The following is a 20,326-nucleotide window of genomic DNA, read 5'->3' as shown; positions in this document are numbered from 1 at the left end:
AAGTCCTCCTGTATACTGACTCATAGACACACATGTACTGATTCAAGGCCTTGTGTGGACCTACGTACAAAGAAACACACATTTCAGCTAATTTATTGGTTCAATGGTGTGACAGTTCAATGGGCCCCACTTCCTAACAGGCAGGCGTGGAAACTGACCTACCTCTCTGTGTTGTGCATTAACCTGATCCAGACTTAAGGAGTACAGGGCATTCTTGGCCCCCACATAGAGCCTTTCATGGCCCTCATCCAGCAACATCGTGTGGTGCTGAAGTAATGCACTGTGCCCCTGGAACACCCAAGTCCTGTTGAGTTGCCAAAGCTCTGCACAAAAACATGATGAGAAAAACATTATTTCATCTGTTTTGGCAAAGGTAACACTCACGGAGGGAAGTCCTCTTCATGCACATTCACTTGCACTATGCTTAACTAAAAATTTTGTTGCACTCCATTCACACAGATGCATGCAAAATATAGACAAAATAACATGAAACAATAAAGTCATAATTAATACTGATGAATAACACATACCAAGATTATTACAGAGCTGCTTAACTGACACACCCTGGGGTGTTACATAAAGTTATATTTGTCATTCGTGTTCCATGGAAAAAGCTCACTGAGGAGAAATGAGACAAATGCTTATATTGTCTATCATTAGCGCTGCAGCTGGAGGCATACGCTGCTGTGATCACTTTGGTCTCTACAGAATGCAACACAAGTACCTGTCAGTTAACACCTAACGCAGTTATTACTGCTGTCCTGCTCAGGGTGTACCCTTCCTTACACCCCATGCCTACTGGAATAGGCTCCACCCCCCTCCACCATGACCCTTAACTGGAGTAGGTGGGTATAGAAAATGGATGGATTTTCATAATTATTATTATTATTATTATTATTATTGCCTTTTTAATGGATAATGGATCAGAGCAAAGCATTCCAATGTTTGAAATCATGCTTCCACCCAGCATGTTTTCACAACAGCAGGAACAGATTTGATCAGTTTCACCCTTGTGGTGCTTTCCAGCTGTGTCTGAGCCCCAATTGGTCTCATGGCCAAGGGCACACAGCAGCATGTGTTACTTATAACTTCCCCAGAGAACAGCAGGGTTATCACTGCACTCAACCCTCACCACATGTGTCACTCACCACCCTCCCACCCCCATCTACACACACACACACACACACACACTTTAAAAACACCATGTTTCCTCACAAGATCACATGGTACCTAGATGGGACAGCTTGAACCAGACCTCCAAGGCACCATATGTGCCAATAAAGGGCTATAAAGACCGTCATTAACGCTTGACATAATCCAACCGTGAAACCACTGTGGCAACCACAAAGACATTTTCCAACAGTCTGGATGGAGTCTTCCTGGGAAATATGAACAAGGGGAGCATTTGATCCAGTGTGGCTAACAGTCTGATGATTTAAAATCCTGGTTTAAATACAGTTCAGATTGTGAGAAATGAGCTACTATTTTAAAGTTACATTTTTCTGGGGTGTCATATTAACATCCCAAAAGTCTCACAATTTTCATTAAAAACATGTAGAAATGCTCCTGTATCATGAAAGGTCTAGGCCTGAAATGGTTTGCTTTATATATACACATCTGTGATACACACAAAACAGAAATTCAAATCAGACAGAGGGCTGCGCTACAATACCTACATACTGAGAGTAACAACATCAGTGTATTCGGATATATGTGACACATGGAGCAATCTTGTTTCCAAACAGTGCATTCAGTCAAAGTTCATCTGTTGTTGAAAACTACAATCCCAATTCCCAAGAGCACCTTATATCTGCAATATGAAGTCTTGCTGTCCCTTTGGGTTAAGGGTTCTCGAATTCAAAGCTGAGGTTGATTGTCTTCATTTGATTGATCCAGTTATGGGCTCTCAGGAGGCTTATGAATCCAACCATAGGTTTATAGGTGTATAGTAGGACAGGTACTTCCAGATGGCAGATCCGGATTGGATTGTTGGTGTGCCTTCTTCTCTTTGAAAGTTCTTGTTCCCACTTGGGATGTTGGCTTTTAAGACATCCCTGAATCACTTCTTTTGCCTTCCCTCTTTTGTGTGTGCCGTTTTTGAACTGGGAGTCAAATAAGTTCATTTGGTAGATGTTGATCTTTCTTCTGAACATGAGTGATCTTTATTTGTTGGTTCTTGATGACAGAAGTGTAGATATTTGTTGTTACTTCACTCAGCAAACTGATGTTGGCTCTCTCTTCCAGCTGATATTACAGTTTTTCTCAATTTCTTTAATTCTTCTGTCATCTCCAAACTGACATCCTCAAAACAATCAACACATATACACTTATATTCATCCAGAAAATATTCACAGCACTTCACTTACTATGTTACAGTCTTATTCCAAAATGGAGTGAATTAATGTTTTGCCATAATGACAACACAAATGTTTTTTGTTGTTGTTGTTGTTGTTGTTGTTTTGCAAATTCATGAAAAATAAAAACTAAGAATTCACATGTAAATAAGTATTCACACCCTTTTCACAATACTTTGTCAATGTGCCTTTGGCAGCAGCCATGAATCTTGAATATGATGGCACAAGCTTGGTCCATCTACCACTGTGCAGTGTTACCCAATTCTCTTTGCAGCACCACTCAAGCTCCATCAGGTTGGATGGAGAGCGTCGGTGCACAGCCATTTTCAGATTTCTCTAGAGATGTTTGATTGGACGCAGGTCTAGGCTCTGGCTGGACCACTGAAGGACATTCACAGAGTTGTCCTGAAGCCACTCATTTGACATCTTGGCTGTGTGCTTAGGGTCATTGTCCTGTTAAAAGATGAACTGCCGGCCTAGTCTGAGGTCAAAAGTGCTCTGGAGCAGGTTTTCATCCAGAATGTCTCTGTACATTGCTGCATTCATTTTTCCTTCAATCCTGACTAATCTCACAGTTCCTGCTGCTGAAAAACATCCACAGAGCATGATGCTACTACCATCATGCTTCACTGTAGGGATGGTGCCTGGTTTCCTTCAAGCATGACACCTGGCATTCACACCAAAGAGTTCAATTTTTGTCTCATCAGACCAGAGACTTTTGTTTTTCATGGACTGAGAGTCCTTCAGGTGCCTTTTGGCAAACTCCAGGTGGGCTGCCATGTGCCTTTTACTTCCATCTGGCCAAGACACCAGTCCTGATTGGCAGATTGCTCCAGAGATGATTGTGCTTTTGGAAGGTTCTCCTCTCAGAGATGGAGTGACCATTGGGTTCTTGGTTACCTCCATCATTAAGGCCCTGATCCCCGATCGCTCAGTTTAGACGGGTGGCCAGCTCTAGGAAGAGTCCGGGTGAATCCAAACTTCTTCCATTTACAGATTATGGAGGCCACTGTGCTCATTGGGACCTTCAAAGCAGAAGAAATGTATTTGTACCCTTCCTCAGATTTGTGCCTTGAGACAATCCTGTCTTGGAGCTCTACAAACAATTCCTTTAACTTCATACTTGGTTTGTGCTGACATGCATTGTCAACTGTGGGACTTTATATGTATACAAGTGTGTGCCTTTCCACATCATGTCCAGTCAAGTGAATTTACCCCAGGTGGACTCCAAAGGATGATCAGTGGAAACAGGATGCACCTGACCTCAACTTTGAGCTTTATGGGAAAGGCTGTGAATACTTATGTACATGTGAATTCTTAGTTTTTATTTTTCATGAATTTGCAAAACAACAACAACAACAACAACAACAAATTATTATTAAATTATTATTATTTTTAACAAATTTGCAAAAATCTATAATAATAATAATAATAATAATTTTCTCTTTGTCATTATGGAGTATTGTCTTTAGAATTTTGAGGAAAAAAAAATTTCATATGTGGTCAAAGTAAAAGGCTGTGAATACTTTATCGATGCACCATATGTCTAAACAAAAGACCAAAGGCTCTAATAGGGATAAACCATTTAAAACATGCAACAAATCCAATATATCCTTCAAGCATGAATATGTTTTTTTTTTCTCTTTTTTTTCCAATTAACCATTACAATGGACAACAAAATACAAAATGCAGCCATTAATGTGAACTGGACTTGCTTGTGTTTTGTGCCATTTGTTGGCTGTTGACATGTATAGTATGTGCCAAATGTAACCTCTTGTAAATAATTTAATCCAAAAACAGTAAGACCCTGAAACTGATTTTATTCATGCCCTTCTTTTTCCAAACTTTGGTTGAAAACTGAAGTCCTGTAAACATTACAGAAAACAAACCAAATGAAACCCACTGAGAATATATAAGTAATGCTTTGAAACAGCTACTATGAATACTCCCACCATTTTGTTTTTTTTTTGTGATGAAAGGGCTACATGTTCTTGCCCACATCACACTGTATATTCTCCCTTGTGATGCACCAGTAATGAGAACCCTCCTTCCATGCCATATCCAGCCTTGACATTTCTCCGACTTTACCTCCTCTTACTCTCATGTGCTTTAGATCCTCACCAAAGACAAGTTTATCCAAGTTTACTAGCAATATACCTCTTTTAAACTAAAAATAATGGAGAATACTTTCAGTATACATGTTACGTATTTATTAGCTATATGCTTAACATATTATACTTGTGGTATACTTTGTTTATATTGTATACGAGTTTATACTTTGTACAAGTATACTAAAAAAATGAAAAAAATCTCTGTAGTTGGTACATACTGAAAAGTAGGAAAATCTCAGGATACTTATACTGACTTGGTGTATACTGTACTTGTAGCTATAAGAAGCACGTGTCTTCAGGTAACACATGGAAATATTGTGCAAAGTCTAGGAGGACGTGTTATTGTGAGTTAGATGAGGCTGATAACTCATTAAATCACTGACTGACTGAGTGAATCACTGACGGAATATGATTCCTTGAGTGGTTCACTTATTTACATCCTGGTAGAATCACTAACTAACTCTACTAATCCTATAGAAATGACAGCTACATAGGGTGGAAACTAGCAATAACTCATCCGCTGGGATTTGTGCCACTTGAAAGATTTGAGTGCTGTAGTTTATTTATAGCCTAAAAGAACTGCATTGATGCACTGATTTTTCCAAAAACTGGTAACAGCTTGGCAGCTATTCTTCACTTGGGTGAAGGTAGCTACATATCTTTCCTAGTTGTGCAAACATGTCTATGTCAAACACACACATGCACATGGACATAAGCAGGCTGTCACTTTTTATATCTAAAGGGCTGTTTGTCTGTTTTTGCTCTCTGTGAGCATTCAGAGAGTAGGGTTGAAGGTGAAATACTTAAACTAATCACTATAGTCTCAGAGGTGCACTGTCTCACTCTCAGTGGGAACGCAGGCCTGTAAACTGTTCAGCCATGGACACAGACGATTGGACGTCCTTGTAAAAGACAGTATCTGGCGATTGTTAGAAAAGTCAAACCTCAGACCTGCACGGTCCCCCGGCTCATTCTCCTGCTATGGTGATACGCTGAGCAACGCAACCAGAACGGCGCACCGGTGCTTCAGCTACCTACAGAGTGTGGACCCATATAGACACTGACAGTGTTATTTAACGCTGGTGATTTTACTGTGTACCTGTGTTTTTTTAGACTGTATATTTTGAGAAACTCGATCTCCACCATCAAGGCAGAGAGCATTTATCTAATTTTTGTAGGCTAGTCAAAGCAACAACGTAGACTCCACAGAAGGTTGTGTTTGTTTTAAAATGGAATTAAGTGTCCGCAGAGGATGGAGTGTATATGTTGTTGCTATTACGGGTTCTGTGGTAGAAACAGACGACTGCTTGTTTGAGCAGTATTAGATCTCAGGTGGTTAAGTGACAAAGACGGCATGTTTCCTGTAATTATCTCATCTACACATTTGACTCTCTCTCTTTCTCACCCCCCTCTCTCTGTGTCACTGGATTAAAGTGCTTTTTTTAAGGGCAGCACTCAAACATTTCCCTCCATCTTTCATGTAAAGGGAAACAATTGGGTCTTTATGAGATGGCAGATCTGTTACAACTTAATCAGATGGCAAACATCTACATGGACTGAACAAATAAACAGGACATGCTCTCTTTTTCCACATATGTTTCACCTGTCTGAGTTGGTAATGATGAATGACACATGATTCGTGAGACATGATGATGCATTTACAAGTTTTCTCTCATACACAAATAACACAGATATGTTTAGATTGTAATTAAGTGCAGTTACCTCTGCCAAGTATGTCCGTGTTGCTGTCTAAGCCTATGGTCCCATTCTTCAATCTGATTTACTTATTTATTTGTTTATTTTACCAGATGTAATTTTCCTCCCAGTTTCTTGGTGAAGTAATGGTATGAGGCAGTGATTCCCCATGTGTGGATCATGGCCCCTTGGCAGCCACAAAGGTACTGCATGTGGGCCATGAGAGGACAGCTTTTACAAAAAAGTCAGATGTGGTATGTACTGTATCTATGCATTTACGTGGGTATATATGCATCCTTGTATTTCTGCCTGATAAGACTGGCCTATTGCTTAGGGCCCCTTCACACATAGTATGAACGTGGTCGAATTGCGCATGAAGCAGGAATCATATGCAATACGTGTAAAATCGTAGCCACCTCTAATGCCTCGTACACCTGTTGCTAAACCTATTTTGGCACGCCAGCAGCTGAAAGACAGAGTGTGTGCTGTGAGAGCCCATCGAACCCTCTCGCGGCAGGTGTCGGCCAAATTCCAGGTGACATGCACGCACATGTAACACCGCTCGCCTGGGATTTACAAAATCTGTGGCCATTCACACTATTAGCACAGAAACAGTCAGCAGACAATCACTTTCTAGCTGGATGTGAAATGTCGTGGATGTGCCCCCACGAGTGTGGCTTTGCAAACAGACACAGTGGTGTGGTTGGTGTGCCCTGAACTCACAGGGGGTGTGTCCGCCAACAGGAGCAGCTGTGGAGATCTCTGGTTCTGGACGTCCCAGCTGGAGAACACATACCGTGTTTGGATGGACATGAACTAACTGAACTGTCCACTGTGACGCGAGTGTGTCTGCTTGCTGGCCTCATGTGGACATACATAAAAACATATATTGCTGTTGCAATGGGCTGCAGTGAGCGAGCACACTCCACACAGATTGACAGACTACCCCAGCTGAAATGGACCGTCAGATCATAACATGCAGTGGGTGATCTGAATGTCACGTCACCCACTTGAGTTCTGTTTCACATGATGCAGTGTCTGTCCTGCCCCCGCCGTCCACAAGACATGCATGTCAGACCGGACACACTGCGGGGGGCGGCTGGACACACTGCCAGCAGATGTGGACATAAGAGCGTCCTGCTTCTCATTCATGTCATTTCATGACTGTACATCTGTGACCATGGGTCATCTACAGAGGAACAGGTGGTTCATACTTGTACTAACTGCTTGATAAGAGGGATTCTATAAAATGTGGTGTTTCTGTATGGTGTGTGGTTGTATTTTTTAAAAATACGTCCATGTCCTTCTTGATATCAACCATTTTCCCACACATTTTACAGGATAGCAATGGTAGCTCAGTGGTAACATTTCTGACTGGCAGTCAGAGCTTTTGGAAATTGTAAGTTCGAATCCTGTGGGTGGCATGTATTTTTTTTATTTATTTTTTTATTTTCACAGTAGCTGCACAGTGTGGTTACACATGCTGCAGCTGCTCGCACTGTGTCCCCGCATGCACAAAACCATCGCAGCGGCATTGTTCATGCCTGCCCTTCAGCTCGATGTTTTCCTGGTTCGCTCATACGAGCTGTTGCGCCATGATTCACCCTGATTTGTACTTATGCATACTTTGTGAAGGGGCCCTTAGCAACAGTAACCTTGGCAATGCCCTCTACATGGTCAAGCCCCATACACAAGATCTTCCCTCAGACACACAACCCACCCACACACAGTACCCCTTCCATGCTTCCTTCTTTCCTTTCTTCCTTCCTGTCCGTGGTGTCCAAATGCTTAACGAACATTCTCTCTGAATGATATCTACGTAGATCAAAGTATTGACCAGTGAGAAAGATTAACAATGGAAAGATGTATTATTGATGGAAAGGTTAAAGATGTCATCAAAGAAAATGAAAGCGATGGTTGCCAAACATCCCTAATCTCACCTAACCCTTATCTCACCTCATAAGTCAGAGTGGGACGGAGCAATGTCCAAATATTTATGGACCTGGGTGTATGTCAAAGCAGAATCGTGACAACAGTGCAATGAGGTGGTTTCTAAATCCTTGTGGACCAGAGAGTATATCAAAACAGCGGGATGATGGTTGCCTAACAAACATACTGTAAAATGCAAAACAATCATACCTTAATGAGATTTCACATATGGTCATCGCCCAGGTGCCCTGCTACTTAAAAATAAATAAAAAACAACCAACTTAAAAAGTTCTTTCAGTTGGTAACACCTGAATGAATTAAGTTGTTTGAACTTAAGTTAGTAAACAAACTTAAATTCAAACAACTTAATACATTTAGATGTTAAAACAGCAACATTTTTATTACTCTTTCAGTATAGTAAGTAAGTCCCTTTGGCTGCTCCCTTGTTTGCACTCGGGGTCACCACAGTAAATCCAAGGTGGATCTGCATGTTGAATTGGCACAAGTTTTACACCGGATGCCCTTCCTGATGCAACTCCACATTACATGGAGAAATGTGGTAGGGGTGGGATTCGAACCGGGAACCTTCAGCACTGAAATCAGGTACATTAACCACTTGTCCACCACCCCTACTTATGCAGAATTACAAAACATTAACTCACAAACTAAAGTGACTTCTGTATAAGGTGGGTGGGAGCTGCAGCATGCATGAAAGATACTCCACGGACCTTTTGGGCACAAATTCTTATGTTTTTTCTTGGCCAGTGAAGATTGAACATCTTACTCAGTATGGTATCTGGACTATACGCCATGCTTTTTTCCTTTTGTTGTTATTATTATTATTATTATTACAATTATTGTTTTTAGTAGTAGTAATAGAGTAGTAGTCAAAAATGAATGAATGAAAGGAATGGAAAATACACTGAAGAGAACCAACTTAAAAAAAAAATTACAATTGGTAAAAAGATCAACTCTTACTTACAAATTTAAGTTTAAACAACTTAATTCATTCAGGTTTTACCAATTGTAATGCTTTTTAAAGTTGGTTCAACTGTTCTCTTTTTTCAGTGAAATAACATTAATTTATGACAATGATAAAGGTCAGGGGGCTTGATGTTGTTTTTGCCCCCATAGCAGTATGGGGAAGAGGTAATTTTTTAAGTAGTTTAGATATCTTATTGTTATTGAATTTCTGTCCGATACATTAAAATGTTGCATGGCATCTCTGTGCTCTCTGACCACCTTTGATCATCAGAGTGAATTCCAATGACAGCATTTGTTTATTGCCATTTTAATCCTTAGCTGTCTTAAATTTCACTCATTTAATACCAGGCTGTGGCAAAGCTTTTAATCAATGTCAGTGAGAGTTAATTTCTTTTGAGGAAATCCAATCACCAAAAGACACGGGCAATGACTTTATGACATACACATGATTACAGAGTCACTGTATAATTATCTGACCAATAAAATCATCTTTTGATGACACTGAGGTGTTTTAGGAGACACATACTGTCTCCTCTGTAATTATGTGGAACACTCACAGACAGCTGCACCCACAGCACAGACCGATGAGACGAAAGAAGGGGGATTTCCAAATGCCCCTCTTCTCTCTTCTACAAAATTTCTTCCCTATCTGCAGACATGAGGACTTAGAAGTGACATGCTCAGAAGGATCAGGAGGAGGGTGAATCTCCATCAGCAGCTGAGCCAGGGACACACGAGTTGTTACTGTGATCCTGTTTCAAATGGAAAACTCGAAAAAAGGGGCTCCCTGAAGACATTGGCTTTCATCACGTGAGCCCTGAGGGAGGTGAAATCCAAATAAACTCCCTGATTGTCTTTTTTGCACACTGATGAAAACACTGATTTCCTGCAGCGGGGAGAATAACAGTGTTGATGTTCACATGCGTGAAGCAGGAATCTACATTTGATTACAGGTTTCAAAGACATCAGGAAAAACGACTGAAGTTTGGTAAAAGAAATGAAGATAAGTGCACATAGATTAGAAAATGCATTCCTCAGGAAACATAATTTCATCCACTGCCGGCACAAATTACACCCCATGTCAAAGACTGTGGATGTACTGTAAGTCTTTACTTATTGAGGAACGGAACCTCTGTTGGCATGAAAAAAGAGAAAAGTTGTAAATGAGAGGAGCACATGGAACAGGAAGTGAGTCAGTTCATCTTGTGTTGTTGAAGCCTAATTGGCACTGAGAGGCCGACAGCTGGAGACCTACAGTGTTGTCCCTAAGACCGTGACGCTTTGAAATGGCAGACCGCCAGTTATCACAACAGCTAGCAGCTCATGTAGCCATGGCGCTCTGATTACTTCATCTGCCTTTTTTTAAAAGAAATAAGGCTGAATTTATGTGGAAATGATTGTTGTACAAAAGCTTCAGATATCTGTCGCTGAGATAGATGATGACTGGAGTGCAGTTTGAAGCAGAAACGAGGTGATAATTGATGAACTGCGGCTGATGGCACATGCTCAGTTTAGGCAGGGCTGACAGAGTTTTAGGGCAGACTGTTCGGTCTGTGACACCGTCTAGTCAATGCAAATGGTTTTACTCCAATAAGAGTTGTTTTTACACTATGTTGCGTTGATTTAGCCCCATGGTAGAGTATATTTTACTCTATTTTGCAGAGTAAATTTTACTCAGCAAAATTCCCTGTGTATATTAAAATGGCAATTGGTGTGAAACTACAAATATGTCCACCTGTGTTAAAAAGAAAGATCAACTCTGCAGTCCAAGGACAAGTATAAACTTTTTGCAGCCTTCAGCCATTCATTAGTTTTCTATACCAGGTTACTTCAATCAAGGGTCATGCAGGGGGGCTGTTGAGCCTATCCCAGCAGACATAGGGAGAGAGGTAGGGGACACTATGGACAGGACACAAGTCTATTGCTGGGCCACACATTGACAGACAAACTCATTCACACGTACACACCTATGTTCAAATCAAAGTTTCTAATCCACCAAACCTGGATATCTTTAGAAGTGGGAGGAAGATGGAGCACATGGAGGGAACCCACTTGAACACAATGAGAATATGCAAAGTCCACATAGATAGGACCAAGTGGGATGCAATCCCAGGACCTTCCTGCTGTGAGGCAACAGTACTAACACTTACATTTACCTTGCTACCCAGCTTCAGTCGCATGCTCTTCAATTCATATTGTGTTTACTGCAGCTTAGGTAACTTTGTTGGTGACGAAAGGTTTACTGACCTTGACTTTGCAGTTGATGTTGTGATCTTTGCAGAAGCAATGGATACCCTGATTGCAATAGCTCCAGAAACTGTGTCAGAATGTCTGCAGTTGTCCATGTTCAACAATAAAAAACAAGTTTTCAGTGCATTCCTGGACTCAGCATTCAGATGTGGTGCAATTGTTGAACTTGTAGATTGTTTTTGAGATCATTTGAGAGAGATGTTTGGAGGTGCAGATACTTCTACCAGAAAACAGAGGTCCAAGTGTTTATGGGCAGAGTGCTACATGTCACCATACATATCTTACTGCATTGTTGTGAGACTTCGATGATAACCAGTGACCTAAGGCAATGCCTGGATGTCTTTGGTGCTTGATCCTTTGGTACTACCTGAATGACTTTATATAACATGAGTGGTTACTTAGGCAGAATCACATGAAGATTATTACCTGTGTGGTGAGGTAATGGCAACTATGACATTTTGATCATTTCTCTGGGTGTGATCCAGCATGCAGGTATCTCAGTGTTGACAACCCCCATAGTTGGAGAAGGCTTAGGGGACACCCACATTTGACAAGGCTGTAGCAGATAGATGGCTGCTCATGAGAGGTGGAATGGATAGGTTATTTTCCTTCATGGCAGTTCTATGATGCAGCACCCCACAATACCAGCATATATGTTTCATGACTTCACTTGACTTGTGCGTTGAGTAATAATGGTTGTTCTGTAAGATCCTGAATGTTTGAAGGAAGTTAGCACAGTACCATTGTTGGTTGGTTGAACTGGACCACAAACACTTTGAACAAAATCCAGGGCATACTAAATCCACGCAAAGGGTCTTTTTCAATTCACCACAGAGCAGTCAAGTTATAATGTATGTACCCATTACAAGTCATAAATATAGGCACATTTGACTATGTCTTCACATTTTTTCTGTTCTCTCTCTCTCTCTGTGTGTGTATGTGTGTGGATTGTTTAGGGAGGATGTTTGAGTGGGATTTGTGGCACTAGTTTATTGTAAATCACTTTCTGACTGATAAACATCAGAAAATGAATGAATGAATAAATGATTGATTATGATTTGGATTACATATCACTTCAGTAATGCTCTAAAATATTATCTCCATCACCTGACCACAAGGTGTTGGAATTCATTGTATTTTTTTTCATGAAAACAATGCATTAAAGCTGCATCACATCCTCACAGGAACATCTCTGCAATAATGTAACTTCTTATAAGCATTCTCCTGTATGTGGAAAAATTAGTTAATACAGTATCACTCACATATGTGGCTTTCTTTAAGAAAACAATAATTTTTAAAATAAAACTAGAAGCACTTGGAGAGTGCAAACCTCTGCCAAGGCCATGGGGTCACTGACGCCATAACATCTACAGTCGTGGAATCATTGAACCTAAAAAAGTCTAACAATAATGTTTGCTCAGTAGTAAAAAAAAGTTTCATCTGCTGTGACTGGATAGCATGTATCCTTAGCGCTTGACATCACCGTTTATTGCAAATTGCACCTTTCCCAGAAGCTACTGTCATCTGAGCACTGATATTGATATTGCATGTGCTTATAGACAAAAACAAATAAGAGACACAATTCAATTTATTATTCAACTAAACTGCAAATATATGAATTTTTTAACTTTTATGAAACACTTCTCTAAACAAGGCCATAGGGTCACTGACCTTAAAGAGAGTCCCTCCTTGGCACAGTGATCTATTTCTTTTTGTCTCTTTCTCTAAAATTGTATATAATATTCATTAGATTAGATCCGGATCACCACTAAAATTTAATCACTTGTTCCTCTTGTCATTTCCAACCACTCCACAAAATTTCAACAAAAATAAATTTAAGAAATATTACAATTTGAAAAAAAATGCACACGAACGTGATGACAGCTGCAACTGCTTAATGCTAACTTTTAACATTGAAAATGCCATAGACACGCTAACACATTAGCATCGTGATTTATTTATTTTAATTACTTGTTCCTCTTGTCATTTCCAACCACTGCACAAAATTTTATCAAAATCCGTTCAAAACTTTTTGACTTATCCTGCTGACAGACAGACAAACAAACAAACAAAAGCGACCAAAAACATAACCTCCTTGGCGGAGATAATAAATGTACCTTTCATTGCGCACAGACAAAACCATGCTCTGAATGTATGAGCGCAAAGACACCATCGATTTTAACACTTTGGTGATTTCCCTGCATGTGTTTGGCACTTCTGTAGTTTGATAGATTTAATTGATATTAAAAGCTTCAAAAAGCCCGCCCCCCTTCACCCCATGTGAAAGCATGCATTATATACCAGTTTTTCACCAGTTTGTTTCATCGTCTAAGTTTATGAAGCAGCATTTTTCATTTTTGAAGCTTGGAGGCAAAGCTGTTGTTTGGATCTGCAGAAAACATCATTAAGTTTAGTTTAGTGGAATTTTTTCTCCTTTTTTTTTTTTTTTTTGCTTGTTTTTGTCAGATGATTAAGAATAATCACTGTGCCTGCAAATGTTCCATGCACTCACCATTCCTTGATTAACTGTTTTATGCCATTTTCAAAGAGAATCAAACAATTCTTGTGCCCCCCCCCCACACACACACACACACACACCCCTCTCCTATGCCACAGACTCATCTTAGGAAAAAGGTCAGAAAGGATATTACAGTTTCACCAGCTGCTTTCCCCTCTGGACATCTCATTAATGAAGTAGAGTACATGCACACAACGCAATGGGAAAGAGAAAGCTGCTGAGAAGCCAACAGAGAAAATGACACACAAAAGGCAGAGGATGGGGTTGGAAAAAATATTCTTTGACCTCAAAAGAGTGATGTATCTAATTATCATGACAGAGACCGTCTTTCAGTGATTTCATAAGCTGCCTCAGGGTTTAAAAAAGATTTAATGGGACTTTTTACTTTGGATATTACAGGTTTGAAAACCGAGAGGGAGAGAGAGCAAGAGAGAGAAATTCCCCTCACATTTCATTTTAAGCTTATGCCACACTGGTGTTCCCTTTTGCACCTAAAGAAGAAAGTGTCCTACAGCCACATCATTCCAAGATTATAAAACATAAAGAGAGGAGAAAGTTTAAAATCAGAGGGGTGTTCCTTATAACAGTAATTTGCACCTGAGTAATCACTGTATTTATCCATATGCAAAAGACACAGCAACTCACACACACACACACACACACACACACACACACACACACACACACACACACACACATATATGTATATGACAAGGAGCAGCAGACGGCACTTGTGGTAGATGTGGCAATTTGAAGCAATGCCAAAATCAGAAAGAGCATGAGAAGACTGAGAAATTCCCAGGCCTGAAGGAAGAACTAGATACGATGAGATAATCCTTTAATAATGCCACGGAGGGGAAATTTACAATGTTACATCAGCATTGGGACAGTCACAGAACAACATCTAAAAATAAGGCAAAACAAAAATAATTACCAAATACAGATATCAAGTTCTGTACTGAACAAAAATACATACAGTAGAATAGAATACACTATATACAAGCATAAGGGCCCCTTCACACCTAACACGAAAGACGCAGAAACGGGAAGAAAATCCACAAACCTAAAACAAAATGGGGAACCGCAAAACATTCCACCTGCTGTCGGGAGGGACACACGGTCGGACAGACGTGCACAATGCTGCAGCGATGGTTTTGTGCACACTTGTGTTTGTGTGTATGAACACAGTGCGAGCACGTGGAAAGTCGTGCACACAGCAGCGGAGCAAAGCATGGGTGGCCGGTCTCCATGTGATCTTCTGTACATAAATATCAGCATGTCATGCAAGCTCCCCCCACACACCACATGTGTTGGGGGGAGCCGACACACTGGCACGCCACATGTGTTGGGGGAGTGGGGGAGCCACAACACACACGCACGCGACGTGTTGGGGGAGTTCAGCACAGCCAAACCCATGTGGGTTGTTTGGTGATGCCACACCCGTGGGCACTTAGATAATTTTTACAAACAGCTCAAATGTGGTCAGCTGCTCTCAACTATCATACCAGGAGTGCGAACAGCCCCGCCTTTTCTAAGTGTCCAGCGAACAGTGTTGGATGTTTGTGTGACACCTGGAATTTGGCCGACACCTGCCGAGAGGAGGATTAAATGAGCACTTGCAGGGCACTTGCTGTCTTTTGGCCGCTGCAGTGCGTGGATGGTTGTGGCGACAGGTGTACAAGGCGTTTAGAGGCGGCTCCAATTTTTCATGAATGGCATTTGACTACTCCTTTGTGGGCCATTCTGCCTCAGTTGTGTTATGTGTGAAGGGGCCCTAAGGAATGATCCGAAATATTCCACATGGGTGTTCAAGTGATGTTGTACACAGGTGTACAAGTATTTTTGCACAGAATGTGTGGAATTATTGAAAATGGCTGAAAAATTGTTACTGTAACAATATTAATGATTTGTGTGATCTGAGTGGTCTACTGGAAACAGTGCTGGTTGGTTGTGGAGTCTGACAACGGCAGGAAGGTATCGCTCCTTCATGCACTTTGGGTGGAGCAGCCTGTCACTGAAGGAGCTTTCTAATACACTAAGGGTGTCACACTTGGGGTGAGAGGCATTCTCCAGCAGAGGTGACAGCTTAGCCATCATCCTCTGTTCTCCCACCTCCTGCAATGAGGCGGTCTTTACCTTTTACATGATGTGAAAGGTAAAGCCCACAGTGACAACAGTGGTAATGGGAGCACTGGGAACTCTGGAAGCTATGACCCCCCAAATTGGAAGAGTGGCTCCAGCAAGTTCCAGGTGCAACATCTAAAGTCACAGTCCACAACACTGCACTCTTGGGAACAGCTAAGATACTATGCAGGACTTTCAGCCTCCTAGACCAGGGGTGGCCAAGTTCGGTCCTCGAGAGCCACATTCCTGACACTCTTAGTTGTCTCCCTGCTCCAGCACACCTGAATCCAACGAGTCTTTCATTGGATTCAGGTGTGCTGGAGCAGGGAGACAACTAAGAGTGTCAGGAATGTGGCTCTCGAGGACCGAACTTGGCCACCCCTGTCCTAGACCTCCGGTTGAAAACATGGTCTTAAAGGAGACAAAGACCACCACTACACTAGAAGGGGACGGTGTGAGAGTGAGAAAAAGATTTATATTTAGATACACTATAAATGAAATCTAAAGATAATGTTGTTTATGCAGGTCTAAATGAGTGTGCCGGTACATTCCCTGCTACCTAACCAAGTTAACCACATCAGTTATTCTCTCTTTTTTGCTGGAGGTCACCGCAGACAAAATTTCAGGCCGGATGACCTTCATCATTCATCTCCAGATGTGCACAAAGAACATGGCATGTGTGGCTTCAAACTACGGCTCTCTCATTTTGGAGACAATCAAACTAATGACTTGTGCCACTTTAAAATTCTAGAAGAATAGAATACGCAGATGTATTGTATGTGCCACTTGTACAAAAGACAAAGGCTTTTTTCTGCATGCATGCAGAAAAGGGATATATATATATATATATATATATATATATATATATATATATATATATATATATATATATATATATATATATATATATATATACAAAAATCACATTGAAAAATATAATTGAAAAATAAGGCACATTCTATGTGTAAATTAGAAAAATTTCAAGAAAAACTGTCAAGTCACAGTGTACATGATGATCTCTGAACATTGTTTCAACTTAATTTAGAATTACCTGTTCTGTATTGTAAACTTTTTGTTAGAATGGCCTAAGCAGAGGGTCACCCCTTTTGAGTCTGGTCTGCTTGAGGTTTCTTCCTCAATATCAGAGGGAGTTTTTCCTTACCACTGTCACCTGTGTGCTTGCTGTAGGGGTTGGTAAGATTAGACCTTACTTGTTTGAAGCATCTTGAGGCAGCTTTTTCTGATTTGGTGCTATATAAATGAAATAAATTGAATTGAACTGGCCTGAAGCAGTAACACAGAAGAGGTAGTGAAGGCGTGTTTCTCTGCGCCTTTCCTACGGTTCCTCTAAATGTTCCCATGGGGATTCACATTGATTTATGCACCCTTGAATACACACTTGTCAAAGAAAATATTTGCAAAACAATTATGACTTCTACAACTTATTCTATGCACATTGACACTTCTTTGGCAATCAACTTAATTGCTATAAAATGCAGGTTTTATTTTAAGCAGTTCTTGCACATGTTCAGACAATTTTCCAAACACAGACATGTTGACAAGAGAGATGCTTATTTCTGCCATGAAACCTGTTCACCCACATCATTAGTCAACACACTGAACAACATTTTATAAACTATAAATCATTCATCAGCAGCTACAGCTCTTTAATAAAGAGATTTATTTCTTATAGCAATTAATTTTTCAGATCTTTCTAAAAACAGAGTGTTGTTTCTATAAGTGAATAGTGTCAGAGCAATTTGAGAAAACCATCTGTTACGTAGTAGGGGTGAGATTTAAAGCTCCAATAAATCAGAAATCCATTATCTCAATTTTTTTCAATATGCACTGCAAACTGAAAAAAGAGAATTGAATAAACAACCTATATAACCAACAAAAACACAACCTTACTTTAGAAAGTATCACACCTACAATAAATAGAGAAATAAATTATTTTAAATAGTAAAGGCATGAGATGTTCTGGCAGCGACTTTGATCTGAACTGACCAACATGAGGCAATAAGGGAACCTAAGAAAGTAGTCAGGTATGCAGGTATTTGGTCAGTGGCTCAGTTTTTGTAATTTTGCCTCTGTACACCACCACACTGGAGTGGAATCGAAACAACATAGTGTTATTACGCTTCATGGTGGAGTTGAACAGAGAAGCATTAAAAAAAAACTAAAGCACCACGCTCATCAAGCGCAAATCTCCACCAGCACTAGTTTCGAATTCCACAAAATTTTATCTTGGAAAAAATTTTCATGGTCAAAGTCCTGTTAGAAGTGGCTTTTCTTAAGCTAAATTAGAAGTGATCAAATGTCAGGAGTATGTATTTAGTTCATGCAACAGAACATTGGCTGTCTTTGCTGTGCACAATTTGCCATTGCTTTTTAGAACTTGGTTTCCAACTGATAATGGGAAGATAGACAAACAGACATAAAATTGGAAGCTCCATCTAATTTTGGTGGTGTAAATCCATAACAGAAAAATGAGAATGATCGAGGCACTTTTGATTGAGATATATTGCAAAATGTACACAAAATGGGCTTTTCAATATAAAATTCAAATGACAGCAAAATCCACAATCTGGATCAGATCTGGATCAAACTTTGTCATGTGATAGTGAGTGCCAGTCTGCACATCACTTTCAAATATGAGAGTGATTGGAGCATGTTTGATTAAGATATACTGTAATATAGGCATTAAATGGGGTTTTCAATGTTAAATTTAAATGGCCTCAAAATCTGTAATCCGGATCAGATCTGGTGTCGCCGACCGAATGGCTGCTTCTAAAAATCAATCCTCCCTGCCTTCAAAGCGCTTGTGTCATTTCGGTGCATCAGCAGCAGTTCACCAATTATCGCCTCGTTTCTGCTTAAAACTGAAAAAATGAGGTGATAATCAATGAACTGCTGCTGACACTCTGAAATGACACATGCACAGTGAAGGCAGAGGGACTGATTTTTAGGGTGACACTGGATCAAGCATTGTCAGTCAAAAAAGTATGCCATCCTACATAACTTCCTAATATGAAAGAAATTTGATCTTTTTTATGAATTTTTGAACATTTTTGACCTTGAAAATTTACTTACTTCTTGTTTGTTAGGATATGAATCTTCAGTAACAATTTCATAATGATATTTGAAAAAATTGTGGGCTCCAGGCTGTTTACAAACGGACAAACAGAGAAACAAACGGAGCAAAAACATAACCTCCTCCAACTTCGTTGGTGTAGGTAAAAGAGCACAAAAAATTCCAAGTACTGTTTTGCACAGACACAACTTGTGATCTGATCTCTTGTATGAAAGATCTTCTTTGTTCCTCTCCCCCATGAAACTGTAAGAGGTGGTGTGGCGAACAAAAGCATGCACAGTTTCTCCAGTCAGCCACAGAAGCCTTCAGAGATTTCATTGGGGATCTTGGTCCCTTCTTGTTCCATCACTGAGTTTTTGAGAACTGTCTGAAATTCACTTTCATGCATGTCTCTTCATGCACTTAAGGTACAGTGCTGGAAGCTGGCTAGCTGCAATCTTATGCCATGCACATGCACAGGTCATAGGGTTTGGTAGCTCAGAGCTGTGCTGCAGGAATCTAGGGGAAAGTTTGAGAAAGAGTACAACATTGTACTTGTCAAGTACAGGTTGCAGGCCTGACTTACACGAGGCATGAGGAAAGTTGCATTTTTTATCCTGTGCAAAGCGTATGTCTGATGCTGGTGATCAGCGCATTTTCAGAGTGTGAGGAGTGTGCATCACTTGCAATTAACAAGTTTCCTAAGCCAGGACTAGGGGCTGCACTTGTGGCGCATGTAGTTAGCGAGGTAGCTCATACCTCTCCTCACCTCCTATCATCTGCCTCGAGATGTCCAACAACCTCAATCATTGCATTGGCATGGCGACAGCCATCATCTTCCCTTCTAGAGTCTTGCCGCTTGTGTCACATGCGTGTCGCATCTGTTGCAAGTGTGCCACACATCGGGGTAGAAAGTGAGATGTACTTCGGTCTTGCGGGCCACACAAATAACAAGTGTGGAGTACTTGTGTACTACTTCTGAAACACATCACCCATTCAATGACTGTGCCTCACACATGCATCTTACTGTCATTTCAAAGCCCTTGCTAGCGGTGGTCCTGACTTGGTTCAAGCGTACAAAAGGAGTATGGGTCCTGTATGTACTGTATGCATTCTTGATTTTTCGCAAGACCCGCAGAATTTGCATGTGCAGGACCAAAAGTCTCCGTGGGCAGTCTGCAATCTTCTACTATTGCTGAACACAAGTAAGTGGTGCACAAGTCTCAAGCACGGTGTTGCCCAATTTTCCCTGTAGACTGCCATTGGAGCAAGCATGGTGGGTTGTGAA

At 40.6% G+C, this 20,326-nt stretch overlaps 1 protein-coding gene across 2 annotated transcripts in view; it reads right to left on the bottom strand.

The window, feature by feature from the left end:
• Positions 1 to 20,326, bottom strand: part of sema3e (sema domain, immunoglobulin domain (Ig), short basic domain, secreted, (semaphorin) 3E) — a 71,194-nt gene that overhangs the window by 35,388 nt on the left and 15,480 nt on the right. For both annotated transcript variants that reach the window (XM_034176633.1, XM_034176632.1), the window contains exon 2: positions 163 to 323. In XM_034176633.1, coding sequence (XP_034032524.1) covers positions 163 to 323 — 161 coding nt within the window. The remainder of the gene's footprint in view (positions 1 to 162; positions 324 to 20,326) is intronic.

Source organism: Thalassophryne amazonica, chromosome 8 (assembly GCF_902500255.1).
Source record: "Thalassophryne amazonica chromosome 8, fThaAma1.1, whole genome shotgun sequence".
NCBI classification, from domain to species: Eukaryota; Metazoa; Chordata; class Actinopteri; order Batrachoidiformes; family Batrachoididae; genus Thalassophryne; species Thalassophryne amazonica.
Note: the sequence above shows the minus strand (reverse complement) of the source record. Positions and strands in the feature narration are given on the sequence as shown.